This window comes from Myotis myotis, unplaced genomic scaffold, assembly GCF_014108235.1.
Source record: "Myotis myotis isolate mMyoMyo1 unplaced genomic scaffold, mMyoMyo1.p scaffold_m19_p_10, whole genome shotgun sequence".
Lineage (NCBI taxonomy): Eukaryota > Metazoa > Chordata > Mammalia > Chiroptera > Vespertilionidae > Myotis > Myotis myotis.
The window spans coordinates 80,012,289-80,037,938 of NW_023416314.1; the positions used below are offsets into that span (position 1 = coordinate 80,012,289).

General features: G+C 55.0%; 1 protein-coding gene across 1 annotated transcript; it reads right to left on the minus strand.

Moving 5' to 3' along the window:
* Positions 1 to 10,542: 10,542 nt before the first annotated feature.
* SPINDOC (spindlin interactor and repressor of chromatin binding) lies at positions 10,543 to 20,563 on the minus strand. Its single transcript, XM_036326860.1, is given in 7 exon segments — positions 10,543 to 11,207; positions 11,209 to 11,257; positions 15,350 to 15,550; positions 15,742 to 15,891; positions 16,039 to 16,188; positions 16,272 to 16,601; positions 20,228 to 20,563. Coding segments are annotated over 7 exon segments (1,239 nt in total). The 5' UTR covers positions 20,355 to 20,563; the 3' UTR covers positions 10,543 to 10,975.
* Between the last annotated feature and the right edge of the window lie 5,087 nt (positions 20,564 to 25,650).

Genomic DNA, 25,650 nt, shown 5'->3' on the forward strand with positions numbered 1-25,650 from the left:
GTGTCTCTGAATTTCCATCACGCGCTTTGCCACTATTGCCACGTTCCATATTGAATTTAGAACATTTTAGAGATGTTAGCGTGTGAACAAAGTGTGCACCTCAGAAGCGATGAGCTAGAAATGTCTGTGATCGGTGCCCCCTTGTCCAACCACCACCGACAGCCAGGACGTGAGCTACACAAGGACAGGGACTGCCCGTCTCGGCCCTTTCCTGGCTTTGCCGGCCCGCGTTGAGAGCTGTGTACGGTGTGGACATTATGGCAGGCACAGTAAACAGGGGGCACTGCTATTACTCAATCTACTAATAAGGAAACCAAAGCCGAGAGAAGCCCAGTCCCTTGCCAGGGGAGTGGGCACTGGGCAATCAGCCCAGAGAGGCGGCGTGTGGGCAGAGGGCCGACACCCGGACTTCTCAGCCCGCTGCTCCTCAGCCGCTTTGCTCTAAGCCGCCTCACCTCTGTCACCTTCATCTTCCCATCTCTTAATAGGGACAGTGAACACACCAGCCCCATGGGGCTGAGCTGCGAGGTTACAACGAGTTAATACAGTAAACATGCTCAGACAGGAGGATGGAGGCCCACTTTGTGTGGGCTGCTGTTATTACCAGCACACTCCAGCCAGGCTGCGGGCCCTCACGGTTCTCGGCTCCATCCTCCCCATTTCCCGGAAGGACAACAGTGGATCAGAAGTCAGAGAGCCCGTTCTGTCCCAGCTCTGTCACGAATGGGTCACGTGAGCCATTAGGTAACTCTCTTCCCCCCCCCCCCCCCACAGGGTCCTGGGCCCCTTGTCTGTTCAATGAGGGGGAGCTGAACCTTTTGCTCCCTGGGGTCTTCTAGAATGCTATAGATAGAATGTGTGCCCCCCCCCTAAAATTCGTATGTTGAAATCCTAACCCCCACGGTGACGGTATTAGAAGGCGGGGCATTTGGGAGGTGATTAGGCCATAGGGCTCCATTTGCCCCAATGGGCATAATGGGGTTCGTGCCCTTAGAAAAGCAATTTCACCCTGGCCGGTTTGGCTCAGCAGATAGAGCGTCGGTTGCAGACTGAGGGGTCCCGGGTTCAATTCCGGTCAAGGGCACATGCCCAGGTTGTGGGCTGGGTCCCTGGTGGGGGGTGTGCAGGAGGCAGCCGATCAATGATTCTCTCTCATCATGGATGTTTCTGTCTCTCCCTCTCCCTTCCTCTTTGAAATCAATAAAAATGTATATTTTTTTAAAAAAAGAAAGAAAAGCCATTTCACAGAGCTCCCTTGCTCCTTCCACCGTGTGAGGACGCAGCGAGAAGGCTGCCTTCTATAAACCAGGAAGAGGGCCCTGGCCAGACCCGGAACCTGCCAGCGCTTCCATCTTGGACCTCCCAGCCTCCGGAACAGTGAGAAGTGCATGTCTGTTGTTTGTAAGCCACGGGTCTATGGTATTTTGTGGCAGCAGCCCGAATGGGCTAAGACACTGTCCCAAACCCTGACCCAGCAACAACACTCGTCTTGCCCTTCCTCACCCATGACCTGGACTCGCGCCTGGCACGGAGGGGACGACACCCCTGCCAGCCTGGCTCCCGTGTTTTCTGCAGAAGAAAGGTCCGGCTGCTCCCAGCGGCCACCGCAGACCAACCTGAGGGAGGGGGGAGGGGCGCCAGGCAGGGAGGGCACCTTCACAGTCTGTTTTCCTGGGAGGAGGTGCCCTTCAGACCAAGCCACACCCCCACACGGGTCGGGTCACTGTCTGGGGGTTCTGCCTCCTCCATGGCTGAGAAGGCCGAATATCCCGGATGGGGGGCCAGGCTGGTTTTGGCAGAGGCCCTGTGAGAAGCAAAGGAGAAAGCAGATGTGGGCAGTTTTCATGGGGCGCAGAGGGGTACCCAAAGCAAACGATCTGGGGCCTGCGGGAGCAGGGGAATGGGACTGGATGGAGTAACTTGGTGAAAACGGACTTTTCCAGGGAATTGTAACATCTTCGGGATCATCACATTTACTCTAGGAAGCTGGGTTCCCGTTTTAGTTTTAGCACGTGCTGCGTTTAATGTAACTCGTTAAAAATGGAGGGTTTTTTTGGTTTATTTCAAGTAAGTGCTCTTTCCAGAGGAAAACGATGTTTTTGGTTTGAAGGTAAGAAAGAGGGGGTGACGCTGAATCTGATGCCAAGGACATGCAAAGGGCCGCCAGGAAGGACTGGCAGGAGAGGGAACGGCCCAGGGAGGTAAAGAGCCCAGCCCTCAGGGAGTTCCCACGTGGGGGAGGCCGGCAGACCAGCCCGCAGCAGCCTCAGGCTCGGAGTTGGTACCAGCTGGTGTCCAGGGCTCTCCCTGGCTTCCTGGAGGAGGTGGGCAGGCCGGCAGGCCAGATGATTTGCCCACGTACCCGGAGCCCGCGGTAGCCCCGGAAGCCAGCAGGCAGGGACATCGCTGCTCTCCTGGAGGACGGTGTCTAGGTCTCCAGCCCCAAGGAGAGCAGGGACATTTTCTGGTTCCCAGCGGGGTCCTTGGCGCCTCCAACAATGTCTGACATGAAGGCAGGGTGCCTGTGCGCCCCTGGGGAACAAAGCCCCAGGGTTCTGGCCTCCTTGTCCCCTCTGCCCTGAACTCCCTTTCCCTATTTAGCTGCATGGCTCCGTGGAAGCCCTCAACCCCACACCGCATCCCCCCAAGGAGGGACCTGCAAACCCCTATTGGGTAAGCAATCAGCCAGAACCAGAACAGGACATTCTGTCTACAGAACACAGTGTTGCGTGTTTTTTTAAATTTCTTTTATTTCTTTTTAAAAAATATTATTTTTATTGATTTCAGAGAGAGAGAGAGGGATAGGAACATCCATGATGAGAGAGAATCATTGATCAGCTGCCTCCTATACGCCCCACACTGGGGATGGAGCCCACAACCCGGGCATGTGCCCTGAATGGGAATCGAACCGTGACCTCCTGGTTCATAGGTCGACGCTCAACCACTGAGCCACACCGGCCGGGCAGAGCACAGTGTTTTCAATCAAGGAAACAGAAAGAAGGAAACACAGAGGAAGGAAAGGTTGTTACAGGCTGAGACGCCAGCCAGTGCAATGTGTGCACCTTACTCAGATCCTGATTCAAACGAACCAGCTGCGAAAAGACATTCACAAACAGTCCTGGAGGCTGGCGGCGCCACAGGAATGTACTTACTACGGAGCCGTACACTTACGGGTGGCTGCCCCGGCCAGTGCGGCTTAGCTGGTTGAGCGCTGTCCTGGGCAACCCAGGGTCATCAGTCCGATTTCCAGTCAGGGCACATGCCCGGGTTGTGGGGCTCGATCCCCACTGTGGGGCGTACAGGAGGCAGATGATCCATGATTCTCTCTCATCATTGATGTTTCTGTCTTTCTCCCCCTGCCCCTTCTTCTCTGAAATCAAGAAGAATATGTATATATTTAATATATATATTTTAAAAAGAGTGGTTACGATGGTAAATGTTATATGTATTTCACCACAAATTTTTTATTTAATTTTTAAAATCTTTATTGTTGAGAGTATTACAGATGTCCCTATTCCCCGCCCCCCACTGCCCCCTCCACCCGGTTCCTGCCCCACTGGAGGCCTTCACCAACTTACTGTGTCCATAGGTAAGATCTTTGGTTAATCTCTTCCCACCCACCACCCTTGCCTCTGAGATTTGTCAATCTGTTCCATGCTTCCATTCTTCTGATTCTTTTTTATTCACCAGTTTATTTTTTTATTAGATTTTTTGTTCATTTATTTTGATTTTTATTTATTTAGATTTGGCTGTTGATAGATATGTATTTGTTACCATTTTATTGTTCATATTTTTTTATCCCTCCTCCTCCCCCTTCTTTCTCTTTTTAAATAATACCCTTCAATGTTTCATGTGATACTGGGTTGGTGGTGATGGACTCCTTTAGCTTTTTCTTGTCTGTGAAGCTCTTTATCTGACCTTCAATTCTAAATAACAGCTTTGCTGGGTAGAGTAATCTTGGTTGTAGGTTCTTGCTATTCATCACTTTGAATATTTCTCGCCACTCCCTTCTGGCCTGCAAAGTTTCTATTGAGAAATCAGCTGACAGTGATATGGGCACTCCCTTGTAGGTAACTAACTGCTTTTCTCTTGCTGCTTTTAAGATTCTCTCTTTGTCGCCGAAACCGGTTTGGCTCAGTGGATAGAGCGTCGGCTTGCGGAATGAAAGGTCCCAGGTTCGATTCCGGTCAAGGGCATGTACCTTGGTTGCGGGCACATCCCCAGTAGGGGGTGTGCAGGAGGCAGCTGATCAATGTTTCTCTCTCATCGATGTTTCTAACTCTCTATCTCTCTCCCTTCCTCTCTGTAAAAAATCAATAAAATATATTAAAAAAAAAAAAGATTCTCTCTTTGTCTTTAGCCCTTGGCATTTTAATTACGATGTGTCTTGGTGTGGGCCTCTTTGGGTTTCTCTTGTTTGGGACTCTCTGTGCTTCCTGGACTCATAAGTCTATTTTTTTCACCAGGGAGGGGAAGTTTTCTGTCATTATTTCTTCAAATAGGTTTTTTTTTTTTTTTTTTTTTTTTAAATATATTTTATTGATTTTTCACAGAGAGGAAGGGAGAGAGATAGATAGTCAGAAACATCGATGAGAGAGAAACATCGATCAGCTGCCTCCTGCACATCTCCCACTGGGGATGTGCCCGCAACCCAGGTACATGCCCTTGACCGGAATCGAACCCGGGACCTTTTGGTCCGCAGGCCGATGCTCTATCCACTGAGCCAAACCGGTTTCGGCCAAATAGGTTTTCTTTCTTTTTTTTCTTTATTGATTAAGGTATTACATATGTGTCCTTATTCCCCCATTGCCCCCCCAACCCCAAAATAGGTTTTTAATATCTTGCTTTCTCTCTTCCCTTTCTGGCACCATAATGTGAATGTGGGTATGCTTGACGTCCCAGAGTCTCCTTACGCTTTCTTCATATTTTTTATTCTTTTTGCTCTTCTGATTGGGTGTTTTTTGCTTCCTCATATTCCAAATAGTTGATTTGATTCTGGTAATCCCCTACTGTTGAATCCCTGTAAGTTGTTCTTTATTTCAGTGAGTGTATGCTTAATTTCTGATTGGTTCTTTTTTTTTGGTATTTTATTTTAATATATTTTATTGATTTTTTTACAGAGAGGGAGGGAGAGGGATAGAGAGTTAGAAACAACGAGAGAGAAACATCTATCAGCTGCCTCCTGCACACTCCCTACTGGGGATGTGCCCGCAACCAAGGTACATGCCCTTGATCGGAATCGAACCTGGGACTCTTGAGTCCGTAGGCTGACACTCTATCCACTGAGCCAAACTGGTTAGGGCCTGGCTGGTTCTTTTTCATTTCTCTCACCTTCTCACTAAGATCCTTGAAAGTCTCAAGATCCTTGAGTAACCTTATCACCATGGTTTTAAACTCTGTATCTAGTAGTTTGCTTGCTTCCATTTCTTTCATTTGTGATGTTTGTCTTTGCATTTTCACTGCTTCCCTGTGTTTGCTTCTATGTATTGGGTAGAGCTGCTATGTCTCCTGGAGTTGGAAGAGTGGCCTTGTGTAGCAGGTGTCCTGTAGGGCCCAGTGGCTCAGCCTCCCCAGTCACCTGAGCTGGGCACTCCAGGTGCACCCTGTGTGCACAGCCTTGTAGTTGAGCGTCTTCTGATTGGGTGCCAGACCAGCCTGTTCTGCGCCTCCGCCCCTCCTACAGGTCTCAACCTACTTTCTTTATGTCTCTAGTTGTAGGACTTCCATTCACCCAGCTTTCAGGCGGTTCTGGATGATGCTTGTTCTGTATTTTAGTTGTAATTTTGATGTGGTTCTGGGAGGTGGTGAGAACAGGTGTTTACCTATGCTGCCATCTTCGTTCAACAAACTTTTAAAAGATACTCTTGGGCCCTAACCAGTTTGGTTCAGTGGATAGAGCGTCGGCCTGCAGACTGAAGGGTCCCAGGTTCGATTCCAGTCAAGGGCATGTACCTTGGTTGTGAGCATATCCCCAGTAGGGGGTGTGCAGGAGGCAGCAGATAGATGTTTCTCTCTCATCGATGTTTCTCTCTATTCCTCTCCCTTCCTCTCTGTAAAAAATCAATAAAATATATTTTAAAAAAATAAAATAAAAGATATTCTTGGACCAATTGGGTAATGGGAACACTGACTATATATTAGATGACATTAAGGGGTTATTGATTTTTAAAAAATAATTTTTTTATTAGTTTCAGAGAGGAAGGGAGAGGGGGGCAGAGATAGAAACATCCTTAAGAGAGAATCATTGATCGATTGCCTCTTGTGTGCCTCACACGAGGGATCAAGCCCGCAACCCGAGCATATGCCCTGACCGGGAATCAAACCGCAACCTCCTGGTTCATAGGTTGACCCTCAACCACTGAGCCTCACTGGCTGGACTAAGAGATTATTAATTTTAAAGTGTGATAATGACATGAACAGCGTGTTCATCTCCTAGAGACACAGACAGACCTATTTACAGATGAAATGATATGATGACTGGGATTTGCTTTAAAACAGTCCAGAAGGAAGAGAGATGTGGGGAGATAAAGAGAAACCAAATTGGCCATATTTGTTGAAGTGGGGTACACGGGCATTTTTTATGCTATTCTCTGTCTTCTTTTGGGTGAAAATGTCCATGATCAGCCTGGCCGGTGTGGCTCACTGGCTGAGTGCTGACCCATGCACCAGGAGGTCTTGGTTCGATTCCCGGTCAGGGAACATGCCCAGGTTGTGGGCTTGATCCCCAGTAGAGGGCATGCAAGAGACAGCCATAGATGTTTCTCTCTCTCCCTCTCCCTTCCTCTCTGAAATCAATAAAAACATATTAAAATAAAAAAACAGAAAAGATAAAACATAAGAAAAGAAAATGTCCATGATCAAAAAAAGAATAACAACAAAAAAAGCGCCCCTCCACTACAGCTGGTTTTTCCTCCCAGCATCCTCCCTGCGGGACACACCCGGAACCTTGTTTGCTGTGTCTCCCCTGGAGCGGGGGAGCCAGGGAGTGGGCTGTCTCTTGTTCACGGCTGTATGTTCATGGCTGTATCCCCAGCACCTGGAGCAGCACATGCATCTCACCCATCTCACAGCTGTGGGCCGAGATCTGCGTGGCCTCTCGAGCTCGAGCTCCGAGCCACAGTCTGCATATAGCTGTCTCCACCAGCTCTGACCTCGGAGGGCCAGGGGCGAGGCTCTCCGGGGCAAACGGAGACGTGGGTGCCATGGTAGGCAAGAGGACTCGCCCCACGTCAGGGAAAGGGAGTGAGGGGCAATGACAGGGTCGGGCTAGGAGAAGCACGCCCCCACCCCAATGCTCTGCCCCCTAGAGTGGCCCAAGCTCATGTGGACATCACTGTACCAGCCACTGCTTGTGTGGCTTCCAAACACCAAGCCCAGCCTGAGCCAGGGTCAGCAGGCAGGGCCCACCCAGGGGCCCAGGAGCCAACCTCTGGAGAAAAGGGGCAGGTGAGGAGCAGGGCTGCCTCCACGCTCAGAGCCCTCGGCTTGGTTCCCAGCCACCGTGAGCAGGACAGGTGAGATGCGCATGCTTCCGCATCTGCAGTGAGCCTCTCTAGCCGGCACCACCGGGCACAGGGCACGATCGCAGCAGTGCCAGGCCGTGGGGTCTCTGGAAACTGGGATGAGGAGGACACTGGGCACCACCATCAGCGTGCTGGAGGGGACGGGGTGCTGCCGCGGAGGGTTTCTCATTGTGAATGACCCTCCTTCTCCCACCTCAGCTCTCAGGGAAGATGGCAGTCTTCCTAAAGCCGAAACAGGCCTGCGGTGTAGAAGCAAGAGCTCTGGGGTCAGACCTAGGCTCGGCACATCAGACAAGTCACCCGGCTCATCGGGCAGTGCCTAAGTTTCCTCACCCACACAACGGGCACACCATGGGGAGACCCACAGTGGGGACCAGGCTGCTCCTGCTCACGGGATCATGCGTGTTTGTGGAATCTGAGCCCACGGGTGGCTGCCCCCTGCCCCCTTGCTGCTCCTGCTCCTCGGGCAATGTGGGGCCTGAGGCGCCTGGGGCTGGGACATGGTGTTGGGGAGCCCCAAAGGGCTCCTCGTCCTTCCCTGGAGGCTGGTGCATTCTGTGCGAGGGAAGGTGCTGTTCCCTCTGGGGAAGGGCCTGGGCTGAGGCAGCTGGTTCCAAGGTGGGCAGACCCACCGGGTGCAGTGGAAGCAGCCTCCCTGCCACCACAGCTGCAGGCAGCTGCCCCCTCCCTGCTTGTGCCGCCTTGGGGAGGTCAGCTGGGCATTCCCTTCCCAACAGACCCGGTGGGGGAGACACAGAGGGTCTGCCACCCCATCAGACACTCTCCTATCCCAGCCCCCCAGCCCCCCAGCACACCTCAGGGGTATGTGGGGCTTTGCAGTTTACAAAGGGCCCAGATGCCATCTCATTTGAGCTACCCAGTAGCCCAGTGATGGGCCAACCGGTGATGCAAAAGGGGTGCCCCAAGGGCCCAGCCGGGCCCCCTCCCTAACCATACCCTCACACACCAGCTTCTCTTCAAGGAGGGGTGCTGCTGCTTCCCTTGTCTCAGGCCGGCTTTGCCACAGGCTATCACTGGCATCCAAAAAGATCTTCCTGACCTAGGAGGGCAACGGGGAGGGGCCGCAGGTGGCCAGCTTCAGAGCAGAAGGGAGTATCGGGGACTAGGAGCGTGGGTGTCAGGAGCCAGGGGCAAAGGCACCCTCCTCCCCACCCCTTCAACCCAAGTCGTGGTTGGTTCTCATCACTCAGCCCTGGGAGGTATTTGTGAGGCTTTGGTGGTATTCCGGGATGGAGGCTCCAGTCCCGGTGGGGGATCCAGAGCCATCAGTCACCTATGTTCAGAAACTTCCCTCTGTATTCCGGGTGGAGTCATGCCCTTGGCCCCACGCTCTCTACCTCTTTCTCCCTGGAAGCCCAGAGGTGCCCAGTGGCAGCTCCCAGCCGCGCATGCTCATATGCCAGCTGGGAGGTGGGGCTGCCGTCACCGTGGCAGCCGCCCTATGCAGAGAACTGCACTCCAGGGACCAGCTTACGTTGAAAAAATGTCACATACAAACACAAGCCGAGGGCACTTGACAAACATTTACTGAGCACCTGCTATGCGCCAGGCCCTATGCAGGGCTCTAGGAAAACGAAGTCACTGCAAACTAGTCCCTGCCCGGAAGGAGCTCACAGTCTAGTGGGTCCAACCATGAATCAGGTTAATAGCGGTGAAGGTGCATTGAGCTTCACGATTTTACAACGAGCTTGTATATACGTTTTCTCAATTGTGAATGTCCAGCAAACAGCCACGCTGTTGAAAAGCACGTCGGCATGAATGTAAACAGTCCCATGATGGAAAGGATGGAGAGGGATCACCGGCAGTAATTCACATTCCTGTTTCAGAGCCCGGTTTTCAGCATCATTCATCCCTTCCTGCTGGGAGGACGCGAGTTTTGCCCACCTGCACAAGTGGCGGCAGACACGGAAATCCCATGGCCGCCTGACACCACAGCGGGTCCGGAATCTCTGCCCGCTGACGTCTCTCCACGACGCAGCACTAGTCTTCTAACCTCCCCTGGGCCAGGCCCCGTCCATCCTTGGGCTCCAAGTGAGCCAGGTGGGGAGAAAGGACCACGTCCCGTGAGTCCATCAGTGAGATTCCTCACATCTGGTCTGGATCAAGAGTGACACCAGCTCAGGTAACAGCGACCTCAGGCCCAGATCCTTCTAAACCAGACCCTCCCTGATTTAGGGATTGGCTTTCTGGATGGTCTCAAACCTGGCTGAGTCAGTGCCATACGGGAACCACTGCCCTGGGCCCTAGCTGCACCCTCTCCCTGAACACTCAGTATTTATCAGGAGCAGACGGGGGACTCCCCTCTTTATCCCACCTGCCCCTGGACTCCAAATGGGGCAGTGCTGTGCGGGGTCTGGGGGAAGCTCCCGGGCCCTTCTTCAGGGCACCATACCACCAACGGGAAAAACCAGTCCTCGCCGTCACTGGCCTGTGATGGTAGTTTCAGAGGGGAAGGAATCTGGTGAAGACCCAAGGTGGGCCACCTCCTGGTCTGGGGAACGGGAAACAGGACAAAGGCTCGGGTTCAATTAAACTGAAGTGTTCAGCTGAGCACAGAGCTGAAATGCTGAAGGCAGGGCTGCGTTTAGGACCCGCGTGCCCACCTTCCCATCGTGGGGCGGGGGAGGGCACTCATCTCTCCGGCTGCAGGCTGGCTTGGGGCTGGCCACCACCACTTCCCTTTAAAAAGGTCAGGTTAAGCCTCACCTCCTACGGTGAGGACCCCTGGGCCATGGCCTCTCGGACAGTAGCCTGGGAGTCAGCAAGCACATTTCCAGGGCGGGGGAGGGGAAAGGTTAGGGGCTTCTCTGACTGACGCCAAGGCAGCCCCAGGCCTCTGGACCAACAAAGCCCTGCCCTGGTCCTGTCCCTACCTCTGGGGTGGGGCCTTCCACTCCTGCCAGGACAACCTTTCAGCCCTCCTGCCCCTCAAGGTCACCACAGGAAGCCAGCTATCCTCCTAGCTAGCCCCTCCCCCCAATGATGGCCCAGACGGAACTCTCTTAATAAAAAAAAATAATTTATTGTCAACAAGGAGATTTATATACAACCGGAAAACAGGAGAAAAGAAGTGGGAGTGAATGAAGCCCCAGGGGGGCTGCTGGGCCTCCTGCAGGGGCGGAGGGGAAGAGGTAATGGAGGCCTCCTGGCTTAGGGGCCTGAACGGGGAGGAGGGGCGTCCTCCGAGGTAGTGGGACTCAGCTCAAACCCCGCGGTGGCCTCCTCCTTCTGGTGTAAGGCACTGCGCCAAAGGAGAATGGTGAGCGGCGAGAGGGTGGGCGGCGGCGGGGACAGAGGTCTGGGTCAGCAAAAGGATCGGGTGGGGTTCTCCACAGGCCCAGTGCCCTACCACTACCAGCCTCAGCCACGGCCCCCTCGACCAACAGTGGATGCTGCCCCTCCCCGCCTCCGCCCTGCCTTGGCGCTCTTCATCAGGTGGCGGAGCGGGAGCGGAAGCCGAAAGGGGACACGGCCTCCTCCACCCCGTCCTGTCCCCGGGAAAGCAGGAACCTATACACCACTCCCTGCCTCTCGCCGCCCCCAGTGGTGCTGATTCCAACAAAACCGCGGCGGTCTGGGGTGTCACCTGCTCCCACACCCTTGGTGCCCTGGGGATGCTTGGACCAGTCTTGCAGGAGGCTGACTGCCGGGGACGCCTCCATCCACCCGGATCACCTGGAGATCCAGCGTCCCGCGAAGGCCCGAAGGGGGACCTGGGCAGGAATGGGAGCAGAGAGCAGGGTCAGGGCCCTCCAGACACCCCACTCTGAGGATGTTCCTGAAGGTCTCCGCACACACACCCCGTTTCCAGAGCCCAGTGCCCGGTGTGAGGAAGCCCAATGAGCAAATTCTGCTTGTGCTCAGAAGCTGGTCTGTCTCTTGATAAACTAGAAGCTCCTTGAGGACAGGCCGAATCCCACTCATTCGCTCCTTTATCAACAATGACTTATTGGGTACCACGCTCTGCTCTGCCCCACCGTTCCAGTTGCTAGGGGAACGGCAGGCGTGGAGCAGAGCAAGTGGCTTTCTTGGAATTTACGTCCCAGTGATGACAGCCAATCAATGAGAATAAACAAGAGATGCAGTAGGATATATGCAGACAGGTGCAAAGGAAAACCCCCGCCAGGGAAGGGGATAGGGAGGGTCTCAGGATGCCGACCCATGAGCAAAGATGGACAGGAAGCGAGGGGTCAGCTCTGCAGAGAGCTGGAGGAGCAGCATCCGGGTGGGGGGAAGACAAGGCCCGTGCCTGCAGCGAGGGTGCAGGGACAGGAAAGATCCCGGGTGAGGATCACATCACCACGAGGACTCACGCTTTATCTGGAGAGTGAGGGACAGGGCAAGACGTGGTGTTTGACAGGGACACTGGCTGCTCTGAGGCCAGGCCACAGCGGGCAACGGTAAGCAGCCAGAGACTAGCTGGAAGGCTGTCCCAGGAACCAGGCAAGGGACAGCTGGGACAGGGGAGCTGCCGTGGAGGTGGTGACAGGAAGGTGAATTCTGAACACACCTGGAGGTGGAGCTAACAGATTTGTCAATGGTTTGATGCGGGTTTGAGAGACAAGAGGATGACTGAGGGTTTGACCCAAGCAAACTGAAGAATGAGGTGGCCAGTTTCCTCAAGAGAAAAGACTGAGGAAGACTAGATTGACTGGGGCGAGGGGAAGAGACTGGGTTCCGCTCCGATGTGCCAAGCTTGAGAGAACGTTTGGCCCAAGTAGAGATGTCACATGGGCAATTCGAAGAGAGGTGGGGACAGAGGGGAGAGGAGAGGTCTGGAGGGTCAAGGCAGGAGTTGTGAGCACAAGAGTGGTATTTAAAGCTGCGATTCTGGGCGGGGTCACCCAGGGAGTGAGTATACACCCTGACCCACGGTTGGGGCACTTACTCATTCTCTCACCAAATACCTAGTAAGCAGCACCTATTCTGTGCCGGGCACGGGGGTGCCACAGTACGTGAAACAGGCCAGCATCCTGACCTGAGGAGCTTAATTCCAGGAAGCGGATGAAAGTTTACAGACAAATGGGACAGTGGCTAGGGAGGGAGGCGGGGTAAGAAGGGAGAAATAGCTTTGTGTAGGCTGCTGGCCAAAACCCAGAAGAAAACTGATGGATAACAGAGAAATGTCCGCGGGGAGAGATGGCCTTGGCAATGGGTCTGCAGGGCTGGTCTCTGGAGGAGTGACAGTTACAGGGAGGGAGCAAAGGCAGAGGATGTGGCCTGGGGGGGGTGGGGTGGGGGGGAGCCTATACACCACCTGTGGTGGGCTCAGTGACATGCACAGAGGCTGCCGCTTCCCAGGCGAGGGGCCTTACCTCCCAAGGCTGGCGTCCTCTTCAGTAAAACGGGAGCCGGCGCCCTCTGGGCCCCCTTCGGCCTGGGCCCCCTCCCACCTTCATTCTACAAGGCCCTTGGAGAGCCCCAGTTCTTCCTGACTGCTTCACACTCGTATCCATCCGCTCAGCTGACCTGACCAGAGAACTTTTCCAACTTCTAAAACCTTGATCTGTAAACTTTTAAAAGTGGTAGTGTCTTTATTCAAATAAAATCTTCAGCAAACTTTAATACGTAAAACTCCAAGCAGAGACGGTCGGTTGAAGCCTCAGTTTCTGAGAAATCCAGCCAAGCTCTGAGGTCCTGGAAGAGCCTGCAGCGCTGGTGGAACCTTCACTCTGCACAGGACCAGCATGGGGCGGAGCCTTCGCTGCCTCCAACCTGTCCCTCCGACCACAGCTTCTGGGGGACAAAGGCTGCCTCCCGCATGTCCTTTTCCACGGGGCTTCGCTTGGTGCTGGGCGGCAGGACACTGGCTGTGGTGCTGTTTAGTGTCTTCTGTGGCTTCTGGCCTAGTCCCAACTCCACAGATCCTGCCACTGCGGGGAATACCTGCAGCCCCTGCACCCCTCACGTCACTCACTCAGTTTGCTGAGCCTCAAGTCTTCCCCACTCACCCAAAGGGACCAGGGCTCAGGGACTCCCTGCTCAGCGACTCCCTACTCCAGGGAGGTGGAGTTGGGCACAGGGAACCCAAGCCTCAAAATGAAGGCTGTTTTGAGAATGAAAGCAGACCCACTGAACAGAGGAAGAGGCAGCCATTGAGAGCCGTGACCCAAGACAACAGGAGACTCAGAAACGTTCAAGTCCAAGCAGTCTCGGGGAGACAGGACCGGAATGTGACTCAAGCTGAAACTTGAGCCAGTTAAAACCGGATCAACATGAAGGGACGCCCCACCGTGAGATGGGGAGGAAGCAGGCACACGCCTGCTGCACACGCAGAGCTCTGGGGAGGTCTGTGGACACAGAGCCAACTATTACGAATGGTCACCGCGGCGAGAGATGTGGCTGGAGAAGGGGCACGCGTGCTTCTCCTCTCAAGTGCCATCTTCCTCGGGCTCTAACTCCAAACGCACGTTCAGACAGGCTGGGACAGGCACTCCCTGCGCCACTCACTCACTCACTCACTCACTCCTTCAAGACCATTTCCTGAGCCCGAGACGCTGCGGGCCGTGCCTGGCCTGGCGAAACCAAGAGGAAGCAGACTCAGCCTCCGCCACTGCACTGTGCTCTGCTCTCACTGGAGCCCTGCCTCCGCTGGTGCCATGACTATGGTATAGGCCAGTGGTCGGCAAACCGCGGCTCGCGAGTCACATGCGGCTCTTTGGCCCCTTGAGTGTGGATCTTCCACAAAATACCACGTGCGGGCGCACTAGTACAGTGCGATTGAAACTTCGTGGCCCATGCGCAGAAGTCGGTATTTTGTGGGAGAGCCATACTCAAGGGGCCAAAGAGCTGCATGTGGCTCACAAGCCGCGATTTGCCGACCACTGGAATAGGCAGAACACCATGACTGTGGTATAGGCAGAACACAGGTCCCCAGGGCCTGTGAAGATAAGTTCCACGGCAGAGGAGAAGGCAGGCTGCAGACTTAGGCTCAACATGGCTGGAACTGATGGTGCCAGTCAGGTGATTTTAAACTAGAGATTCATCTGGACGACCTGGTGGACTCGGTGTAGTCACAAGGGTCCTTAAGTGGGGAAGGAGGTGGCAGAAGAGTCAGGCCAAAGATGGCGTTCCGAGAAAGGGTCTGCTGGCCACCAAGGGCCAGGAAGATGGAAGAGGAGGCGAAGCAGGGAATGCGGGCGGCCTCTAGAACCCTGAAAAGGCAAGATGCAGGCTCCCCGAGCCTCCAGAAGGAACGCGGTCCTGCCGACACTGGGATTTTTTGGCCCAGTGAGACCTCCGACCTCCGGAACAGAAAAGTAACACCTTGTGCTGCTGTACGCCACTGATTTGTGGGAACTTGTTACAGCAGCCACAGGAAACTAACACAGGCATCGCGGGGAAGGAGGAACCATCGCTGAGAATCTCCTCTGGAAAAGGCACTTTCGTAGGGACCAAGTGAACTGCATATAGAAGTTTCTCAAGATCAGTAGGATGTGCTACAAAAACACGCGCTCACGGCTGTCATTCGGCAGCTCGCCGAGCTGCTCTCCCCAGAGGAATCTGCTCAGCGCTCACCACTGGTCTAGTCTCCTGTTAACAGGCCCGGGGGCACCTCTCAGGCTCCAGCTGCAGTCAACTCTGGGAGTCACCCTGGGGGAGGACTGGCCTAGTCCCACCTAACGACCCATTCCAGGACACACCAAGGCCTGTGAGGAAAGCTCGGCCCAGAGCCAGCCCCGTCCTTCAATCTGCCTGCCCCAGCCCCCACCTCCCAGGGACCCAAGCGCCAAACATCAAGGAGCAGCCTCCAGGAGGCAGAGCCCACGCAGCCTGCCCGCCCCTGCTCTCCCTCGGGAGCTCACCTGGAGAGGGGCTCTCCAATGGGGGGAGGCCTCCTTCAGCCGCGCGCCCCTCCCTGGGTGCGCCCTTGCCGTCCAAGGCCCTTAGGTGGGGGTGGGAAAAGAGCTGCAGGACGAAGCCGGGAGGGAAGCTGCCATCCGTGAAGTGTCGGACCTCGGGGGGCGCTGTGAAGGCCTCCATGGGCGAGTCGGGCGACAAGGGGTCTGCAAGGGAGGAGGGTGGGACTGTGAGTCCAGGAGGGGGCAGCCTTCCCCCACTGAGGCCAGAACCTGGAGGCCTGAGCACCAGAGGCGACATGCAGGTGCCCTTGGCCTGGGCCCTGCCACCATCACTGGCTCGGTCTGGAGTGCCGCAGCCAGAGCCCCCATGTGCCTCCACCTGGCTCCCGCTTTACCTGAGTCAGAGTCCGGGTCCGGGTCCGGGTCCGGGTCCGGGTTTTTGGTCATGGATCTGCCTTTCTTCTTTCTGACCGGCTCTTCCTCCGGGGGCTCCTTCCATCTCTGACTACGAGGCTTCTTATTTCCTGGCTCTATGGCAGGGGCAACTGCAAAAAAGGGAATATGCCTGAACCCCGCAACCTCAACCTGAACCCCGCGGCTGAAGCTCTCTGCCCGTAGCCGCTCTACCCCCAGAACCCAGGCCTGTGCCTCCCTTTCCCCCAGCTCAGCCTCACTGGCTCCCCGTGACTGACCTGGAAGCTCAAGGGGGCGGAGTCCCCTGGGCCGGGTCCTTCTCGGGAGGACTGTGTTGTCCTCAGAGTCCAGAAGAACGACAATCTCTGCTGGCATTCTGGCAGGGTCTGGGGCAGAGTCAGGATCTGCACTGACGTCCTGGGCCGAGTCTGAAGGGGGCAAATGCCCCGTGAGCGCCACACGCGTCCCCACAGGTCTGCTTTGCTCCCACCCCCACCCCAGGCCCAACTACCTGAGCTGGGTGGGGATGGCTGCTCAGCTCTGACATCTTGCAACAGGGCCACCCCCTCGCTCCAGGCCTCCAGGATGTTGCTCTTCTCAGAAGGGCTCAGGTCCAGGGTGTGAGGGTGCTGCTCCAGGATGTGCGCGCGCGCCGTGTCCGCCGAGGGGAACTGGATCTCGGCCCCACACACCATGCACAGCGCCCGCCCGCTGCCTTCCGGGCTGTTCCCCACCAGGAACTCCTGCTCCCAAGTCATCTGCAGCTTGGGCTCCTCACAGCTATGGCCGCCTGCCTCCAGGAGGCTGGGCCTGGGCGGCTGGGTCTTCTCCTGCTGAGCCACTACGGAAGGAGAGGAGGGGGCGGTGTTAGCAGCAAAGGTGCCCACGGCCACTACTAGGCAATACTGCACTGGTGGCAAGAGTTAGAACACTGGTCCCCAAACTTGGTGGTGTACGGGAGGCGCATCCCCGCTGGTGTGGCTTTAGGTTGAGCAGTGACCTATGGACCAGGACGTCACAGTTCAATTACTGGTCCGGGCACATAACCAGGTTGTGGTCTCAATCCCTAGTGGGGGGCGCATAGGAGGCAGCTGATCAATGATTCTCTCTCATCATTGATGTTTCTATCTCTCTCTCCCTCTTCCTTCGTCTGTGAAATCAATAAAAAAAATTTTAAACAAAATAAATCCTTCAGCATTCATCCTAAAAAAGAAGAAAGAAAAAAAAAGAATAAATGGAGCTGGAGCTGTCATCCCAGAGGAGCTACCTTGCTGTCTTATGCCTCAAACCTTTGGGATGTTAAAAGGGCAAATGCCTTTGGACTGGGCCTAAAGCACTGTTTGCAAAGATAACAAGAAAGCAGATACGATGACTACCAGACTGATGACCACTGAACTGAAAATTAAAAACATTCTTTAGAATTAGCCTCACTATTTAGGTTATCTGCACCACCAGAAATGCCTTCGGTATACTGACGTAACCCCTTCCCTTGCTCATAAATATCCCTTGCCTTTGTCTCCTATTGGAACACTACAGGGATGGGCAAAAGTTAGGTAATAATTAATAATAATAATAATAACAATACAAGAATGAACTGTTTGTTTTAAACAAACAAATTAAGTCTTCAGTCTTGGCACATCCACCCAGAATCCCCAGTCAGTCTGGCAAATCCCTACACTCCCTTCATGGACCTGCTCAAATGCTCATGCCTGGAAGCTTCCCTGGCAGTTTATCACATCCATGTCTGACATCATGTCACACTTCCCTGAGGTCAAAGATGGTAAATTTCACCATCTTATTGTCCCCACAGGGCCGGGCACCTAGGAGAGGAGATGCTCATATGAGCCTCCGGTCAGTGAATGAGCTCCGTGCCTGCTTCTCCACCTGCTGAGGCCCCTCAGAAGGCCACCCATCCCATCGAAGCCAGCCTCTCAGTGCCCCTGAGCCTCTGCAGCTGTAACCTCTCCCCATGGGGCTGCCTGGCGCCTGCCCTTTGTGCACAAGGACCATTCGCTGCCAGGGCAGGCGCTCTTGGAAGCTCGGCAAAGGCAAGCAGCTCAGGGCTGTGCGGAGTGCCTAAGACCCCTCATGGGTACAGCTCGTGCCCATCCGAGGACGGGACGAAATGCAAATATGGGGGGGCCCCAGCACCTGGGACTGTACGGAAGAGGTGGCATTTGGAATGGATAGGGGAATGGGTAGGACTCAGAAGATCCAGGTCCAAAGTGGGGTTGCATCTAACTCCCATGTGACCATGGGTAGCAACCTGGACCCCAGCTGGAATCAGGCTTTCTTTCCTCCTCCTCGGCCACACAGCTCTCACCAAGGTCACCAGTGCTACACCCAGCAGTCGGCTCTTAACCCTTGTCTTCTGACTGATCACTCAGCTTCCAGGCACCGCCTTCCTGTGGTTCTTCTACTTCACCGGGGCTCTTCTCCAGCCCCCTATGCCAGTTCCTCATTTCATCTCCCTCCCTCATCCTCTCTTTTCAGGAACCTGCATGGCTCCCTCACCTCCTCCAGGTCGTGGCTAAAGAACCACATTCCCACCATGGCCTTCTCTGCCACTGCAGACAGCTGCCATCCATGCCACCTGCGCATTCCATTCCCGTCACCGTTTCGTTTCCTCCACAGCACACATCACCACCTGGCACAGTGTGTGCTCTGTAATGCTCCTACGTACACTGTGGGCCCCCTGACGGCATGGACTTTTGATCCTTCCCGCCTGTATCAACAGCATCAATAGTGCCCGGCAGAGAGTGGCGCTCAGAAATGTCTGAGGATGACTCCATCTCCGACCTGGAATCGCTGGAGCATGCATGACTTCTCAGACAAGTACGCTTCTGTCTACCCTCTTCTTCTCACGTCTGGTCCCGCTGCCTGCCTGCTGACAATTCCCGTGTTTATACTTATACCTCCAGCCAGACTCTCCCATGAAATCGAGTGTCTAACTTCCTACCTGACCTCGCCACTGGCATGGCACAGGCACCTCCACCTCGCCATGTTCCAACCCCAACTCCCCACTCCCAAGCCTGCAGAGCAGGCTTCCCACCTCAGGAAGTGGGGAGCCCATCCTCGGTGCTCAGGCCCCAAACCTTGAATTCCTCCTCTTTCTCTCCCACCGGGAGACTTCAGGACCCGTGTACTGGCAAGTCCCTCTGCCTAAACGGCTTTCCTCCCCTTCTCTACCCGGTTCACTCCCACCCTTCCGTTGGGTCTGTGCTCAAATTGCACCTCCTTAGAGAAACGACCACTCCATTCTCCAAATGAACAGGGACCCCACTCTTTTTCCTCCTTCCTCTGCTCTCGTGTTCTCGGACCACGGATCGCCACCTGACATACTACTTGCTGATTTATGTTTGCCTGCCTTTGGTCCTTAGTGCGTGTGTACGTTCCAGAGGGGCAGTTTCCTCCTTGTTTATGGCCATTGGCACGTCCAGCCTAAAAGAGTGCCTGGCACATAGCAGGTGTCCGTCCCATAATCAGCTTCTCCGGGCTTCTAGTTCCTCAGCCCTAACAGCCTGGCTCGGAGCGCTCCATCCACACCAGTGCAAGTTGGGAAGTCACCTCTCTGTCGGGCTGAGAGCTCTGGGGATGGGGCCTTTATCCCCCACTCGTTTCCAAACCCTCCCGATTCCAAACGGGAGAGGCAGCCATTCCGTCCCGGAGGTAAAGCGAATGGCTACACACATACACCCCCCGCCCCCGCCCCACCCGCGGGTACTTCCCCCCAAAACGAGGTGTCCGGAGCGAAGGCTATTTGCATTTCCATGCCTAGTGCTGCTCCCATTAAGGTGGCCCTTTGTTTCCCCGTCCTGAGGCCGGAAGACTTTGGGGAAAGGGAGGAAAGTTCCCAGACCGGAGCCCCCTCCCGCGGCCACTCCCCTCCTAGGGGGGCCGAGGGTCCCCCCCTCTCCAGGCAAGGACTTCTGTGCAACCGGGTGCAGCAAGCACCCCACTCACCCCTGAAGCTGTGGAACCGGACACCTGTGGCTCGCGCCAGCGGAGGGCCCAGGTGTGGAGGTGGGGGCCGGGGAGCCTCAGGGCCCTCGCGAGCCTCGGGGCCGGAGGCAGCGGCGCCGGCCTCCATCCTCCGCGCCGCTCGGGACCACCAGCGGCCGCGCCCAGGCCGGGCCCTCGGCCCACCGCACAGCCCGGCCCTGGGCCCGTCTCCGCTCGGCGGGGCGGGAGACCACGGCCGCGGACCGCAGGCGCCTCCGGGGACCCCGCCGCCGGCCGGCTGGGGAGAGGGGGCGCTCGGGCACCGGAAGATCCGGAGCGCGGCGGGGGGGCCGGGATCGAAGGCTCCAGACCCCGGGCGGGGGAGGGGATGCGGGAGGCCGGGGATTCCGAGCCCGGGAGGGGGAGGGGCCGGCCGGACCCCAGCGCAGGGGCGCGCGGGGCCCGCCGGGCGGGGGCAGGTCCGCCCGCACCGCGACGCGGAAGTGGCGTCCCCGCCATCCTCACCTCTGAGCATCGGCTCGGGCCGCGGGATCACGGCCACCACCACGGCCTCGTCCTCGTCCTCCGCTTCCTCGCATTTGAGCGTCACCTCGAAGCAGTCGAGCGCGGCGCCTTCGGCCTTCAGGGCCATGGTGCGGCCGGGGCCGCCGCGACCGGGCTCCGCAGGCCGCCGCCGCCCCCTCCCCGCCGCCCGCCGGCCTGCGACGGCCGCGTCCGGGCCTCCCCGAGACCAGGATCGCCGGGACCCCGGGCGGGGAGGGCTCAATCCGGGGCCCCAGCCCCCCGCCGCTCCCTTTTATGGAGCCTCATTGTCGGCGCCCTGCGGGCCGCCCGGCGCGGGCCCGCCCCCCAGCGCGGCGCGGCCAATCACAGGCGGCGCCGCCCCGCGCACGCGGCCCCGTTAGAATCCCAGGACCCGCTGGGCGGCGGGCAGGGCTCGCGGGCGCCCGCAGCCCGGGGCCGAGGCGGGGGTCGCGGCCGGGAACGGGGACCTGTGGCTGCCCGGGAGGGTCGTCCGGAGCCGCGCGGCCCGGTCCACAGGCCGCTGTCGGTTGAGACGCTCCCGGACGCATCGCGCGGGCCCGAGGAGATGGGCCTCCGTGGGGAGCTGCCCGCGGCGGGAGGGGGCCGGCGCGGAGAGGAGGGCGCCGGGCGTGGGAAGGGCGCGGGCGGGATGACTTCCGCCCTGCGGCTCTCGGGGGCCTGGGGCACGTTGTCTGTGTCCCTAGATGCTTGTTTACTACTTTCTGCGACAAAACGTGGTGGAACCTTCCGGACAAGGCCATGCGAAGAGGAAGAGCCGAGTGGAGTGTGGGCGGCTGCAAACCACCTCTCATGTTTATGGTTTCCAGTTTTTATTTATGATCATTTTTAAAATGTTTGTAATTTATTTGAGCCAGAGGCTACACCTGGAAGCAAGATCTCAAGAGACGGAGAGACATGCTCCCTATGTTTGGTTTCCACTTTTTCAACGTGAGTGGAGGGCCTGTGACCCTCCCCACGGTCCGGAAATCCTTAAGAGCCCAGTTGCCATGGCGGCCATGGCGTTGCGGCATGACCACCCCATGGCCGAGCCTTTCCCTCTGTGACATAGATGGGCACCTCCCTGTGCTGCAGAACCCTCCCTGAGATTTGGGTGGAGAAGATGTCCGATCCTGAAAAGCCATTTTAAAATGCCCCTGTGACAGACGGAGCACGGTAGTGATGCAGGATAATGACTGTCTTTCCTGCATATGGCAGTGGTCCCATCTATGCACATAAAACCCTAAGCACCTGGTCCACCATTTGACCGGTGGACCATTTGACTGGTCGCTATGACACGCTCTGACCACCAGGGGGCAGATGCTCGATGCAGGTGGTCAGTGGGTTCGGATTGAGCAGGAGCAGTGGCGCCCAGCCCCGGCTCAGGCTCCTCCCCTACTACGTCCCTCGGGGGATATCAGACTGCTGGTTTTGGCCTGATACCCTGGCGGACACCAGCAGTCCAGCATCCCCTGCGAGATCCTGGATTGCCAGAGGGCACAGGCCAGGCTGAGGGAGCCCACCGATGCATGAATCCGTGCACCAGGCCTGTAGTAAGATAAAGGGGCTGAAGAAATGCTGTGGCCTACTGACCTCATAGAGGGGGTGCTTTCTGAAGAGAGGGCCCCGTCCTCAAGAGGAGCCTCAGGCAGGCCCTCCAGGAGGTTTTCCAGAAGAAAGCATTGCCTGTGTCTGCCCTTGAAGAACTTCCAGTGGAGAAACAAGTGCAAATGGAAGACAGTGCAGTGTAGGTCTAGGCCAGTGGTCAGCAAACTGCGGCTCGGCAAATGGCAGCTCGCGAGCCACATGCGGCTCTTTGGCCCCTTGAGTGTGGCTCTTCCACAAAATACCAGCTCTTCCACAAAATACCAACTTCTGCGCATGGGCCACGAAGTTTCAATCGCACTGTACACGCGCGTCCGCACGTGGTATTTTGTGGAAGAGCCACACTCAAGGGGCCAAAGAGCCGCATGTGGCTCGCAAGCCACGGTTTGCCGACCACGGGTCTAGGCTAATGTGTGTGTGTGTGTGCGTCCTAGTTTTGCTTCTTCATTGATTCTAGGGAGAGGAAGGGAGAGGGAGAAACATCACCCATCAACATCAATTGGCTGCCTCCCGTACCTACCCCGACCAGGGGTCACGCGCCCTGACCGGAAATTCAAACCTGCCACCTTTCAGTGTAGGGGATGATGCCCCGACCCACTGAGTCACACTGGCCAGGGATTAAAAAAATATTTTTTGTTTATAAGGTAAAAAAGTAAGCTCAGTTTAATTTATTACTAAAGAAAGAAAAATATTTAAAAGTTGAGTGGAGCCTAAGGGTACAGTGTGTAGAAAGTCTACAGTAGTGGACAGTAAGGCCCTTGGCCGTCGCATCCACTCACCCTCACTCACTGACTCACTCCACTCACAGTAAGGGCGCCTGTACAGGTGCATCGTTTTTTATTTTTTATTTTTTTTTTATTTTTATTTTTTTAATATATTTTTTATTGATTTTTTACAGAGAGGAAGGGAGAGAGATAGAGAGTTAGAAACATCGATGAGAGAGAAACATCGATCAGCTGCCTCCTGCACATCTCCCACTGGGGATATGCCCGCAACCCAGGTACATGCCCTTGACCGGAATCGAACCTGGGACCTTTCAGTCCGCAGGCCGACGCTCTATCCACTGAGCCAAACCGGTTTCGGCCGTTTTTTATTTTTTATACCAGCGGTGGCCACCCGGTGGTCTGCGGACCCCTGGTGGTCCGTGAGGTCCGAAAGGTTGGTGACCGCTGTTTTATGCAGTATTTTTACTGTACCTTTGTTTATGTTTAGATACAAATTCTTACCATTGTATTCCAGTTGCCTACAGGATTTTGGACAGTGACATGCTATATAGGTTTGTAGTCTAGGAGCAGTCGTCTCGTCCATAGAGCCTAGACCAGCCGTGGGCAAACTACGGCCCGCGGGCCGGAGCCGGCCCGTTTGAAATGAATAAAACTATTGAAAAAAAAGACCGTACCCTTTTATGTAATGATGTTTACTTTGAATTTATATTAGTTCACACAAACACTCCATCCATGCTTTTGTTCCGGCCCTCCGGTCCAGTTTAAGAACCCATTGTGGCCCTCGAGTCAAAAAGTTTGCCCACCCCTGGACTAGACCATCTGGGTTTGTGCATGTGCATTCTATGATGGTCACATAACGATGAAAAACGTGTCCCTGTGGTTAAGCAACACGTGACTAGAGTAGGTTGGGAATGGGAGAGAAGATGTTAACTAGTCTATAGGTATTACAGTATGTTTTGTTTTTTAAATATATTCTAAAAAATAAAAATAAATATATTCTATTGATCTTTTACAGAGAGGAAGGGAGAGGGATAGAGAGTCAGAAACATCGATGAGAGAGAAACATCGATCAGCTGCCTCCTGCACACCCACTACTGGGGATGTGCCCGCAACCAACGTACATGCCCTTGACTGGAATCGAACCTGGGACCCTTCAGTCCGCAGGCCGACACTCTATCCACTGAGCCAAATCAGTCAGGGCTACAGTATGTTTTTAAGTGAATAATTTTGTTACTTTCAAGAGTTTAAGTAATTTCTACTTACTGGTCATCCTCTACGCCTTGTGACTGATCCCTTCCCAGCTCTTCTGCTCTGTTCTGTATCGCCCTGCAAGGCGCAGTTTCTCTGGGACAGCTGACTTCACACCTGGGTTTGGCCAATGGGAGACAGTGACAGGAGGCAGGAACATAGGGGAAGGAAACATCCGGGGTATTTCTTCTCTTCCTCTCTCTTGCTGGGGCTGCAGCAGGTCCCCTGGGCTGGATCCCCAGCTGGGATGAAGCATTTCCTTTTGGTACAGCTCTTACTATTGGTGGCATCTCGGCCTCGGTGGTGAGACAGGACAGGGAGTGGGCTGCTGCAGGAAACAAGTCTACTGATAGACAAAGCTCCAAACGGGGAGAGGGCTATTTGGAGGCTACTAGTAAGTATGAGGGTGTGTGTGGCTTCACTCCCAACCTGCTTGGCGTTTTGTAGCAGTCTCCAAAAGCTGTAATAAACATATGTCTGTGCTCTGTAGCTCAGTAATCCTATTACCAAGTTACCCTAAAATCATCCAAAAGAAGAAAAATGACCTGACAAAGATGCTGCGGTATGTTCACTGCCCGAACTTATTCGAGTCCCCCTCCTAGGGGACATTTTGTTCATTTGCATGGAGCCAGGGGCCCTCTTCTCTTGAGTTAGCTGGAACACCTCGGCCATGAAACTCGGCCAGCACACTGTCATTATTTGCTTGCATATCCCGGTCCCTCGTAGTCTGTCGGCTCTGACAGGGCAGCTCCATTTTTGCCCATGTTTCTAGCTCCAGCACTGGCCCAGAAGCTGTGGGGTCAGCAGCAGCGCAGGGCCTCCACTTCAGGGCTCTTGCTCAAACAAAATGGGGGATTTATTGGCTCGTGGACTTCGAGGAAGGGCTGACTGCCAGTGGAGGGAAGGGCAGGGATCCAGGCAGGCTTTAGGAATGACTGGCCCGGGTGCTAATGCCACCAGGGCAGTTCTTTCCATCCTGGCCCCTGCCTTTTCCTATGCACAGCCTTGTTCTCTCCCTGTGGATGGGCTTTCCCCTACAGCAGGAGATGTGACCACTGTTTCCCATAGACTAGCACAGTGGTTCTCAACCTCTGGCCCTTTAAATACAGTTCCTCATGTTGTGACCCAACCATAAAATTATTTTCGTTGCTACTTCATAACTGTACTGTTGCTACTGTTATGAATCGTCATGTAAATATCTGATATGCAGGATGGTCTTAGGCGACCCCTGTGAAAGGGTCGTTCAACCGCCAAAGGGGTCGCGACCCACAGGTTGAGAACTGCTGGACTAGCATCTCACTCTGTAAATTTCAAACCTTGCTTCTCCTCCACTGCCCACATTGGCCTCTGGTGTGGGCACTGTAGGACGCATTCACATCATCAAATGACTGCGGGCCTGCACTTTGGTGCCACAAAATGAGCTGAATCAACTTAGTGGGCACTAGAATTTCCTGAAGCCATTCCTTCTCCGGCCAGCTATCAATAATTGTATAAGGAAGTGACTACGGACTATATAAGCCTATACCACTAAACTACTACAACTACTGAACTACCACGTGACATGAGGGGAAGAATGGTGGAAAAGAAGGCAGAAAAAACTCAGGCAGTCGAGTGCAATAAGAATTTTTGGAATTATTATAATAGTAAAATACTAGAAGTAACACAAACCTCCCAACAACAGGAATTGCCTAATTAAATGACGTATTAGCACCACAAGGAATAGCTATCTGGATTGTAACAACATGGAAAAGCATTTAGAAATAATGTGCACAAGCCCACAAACATACGCTATGATTGTGTTGAAGTGAAACATGAATACAAGTCAGA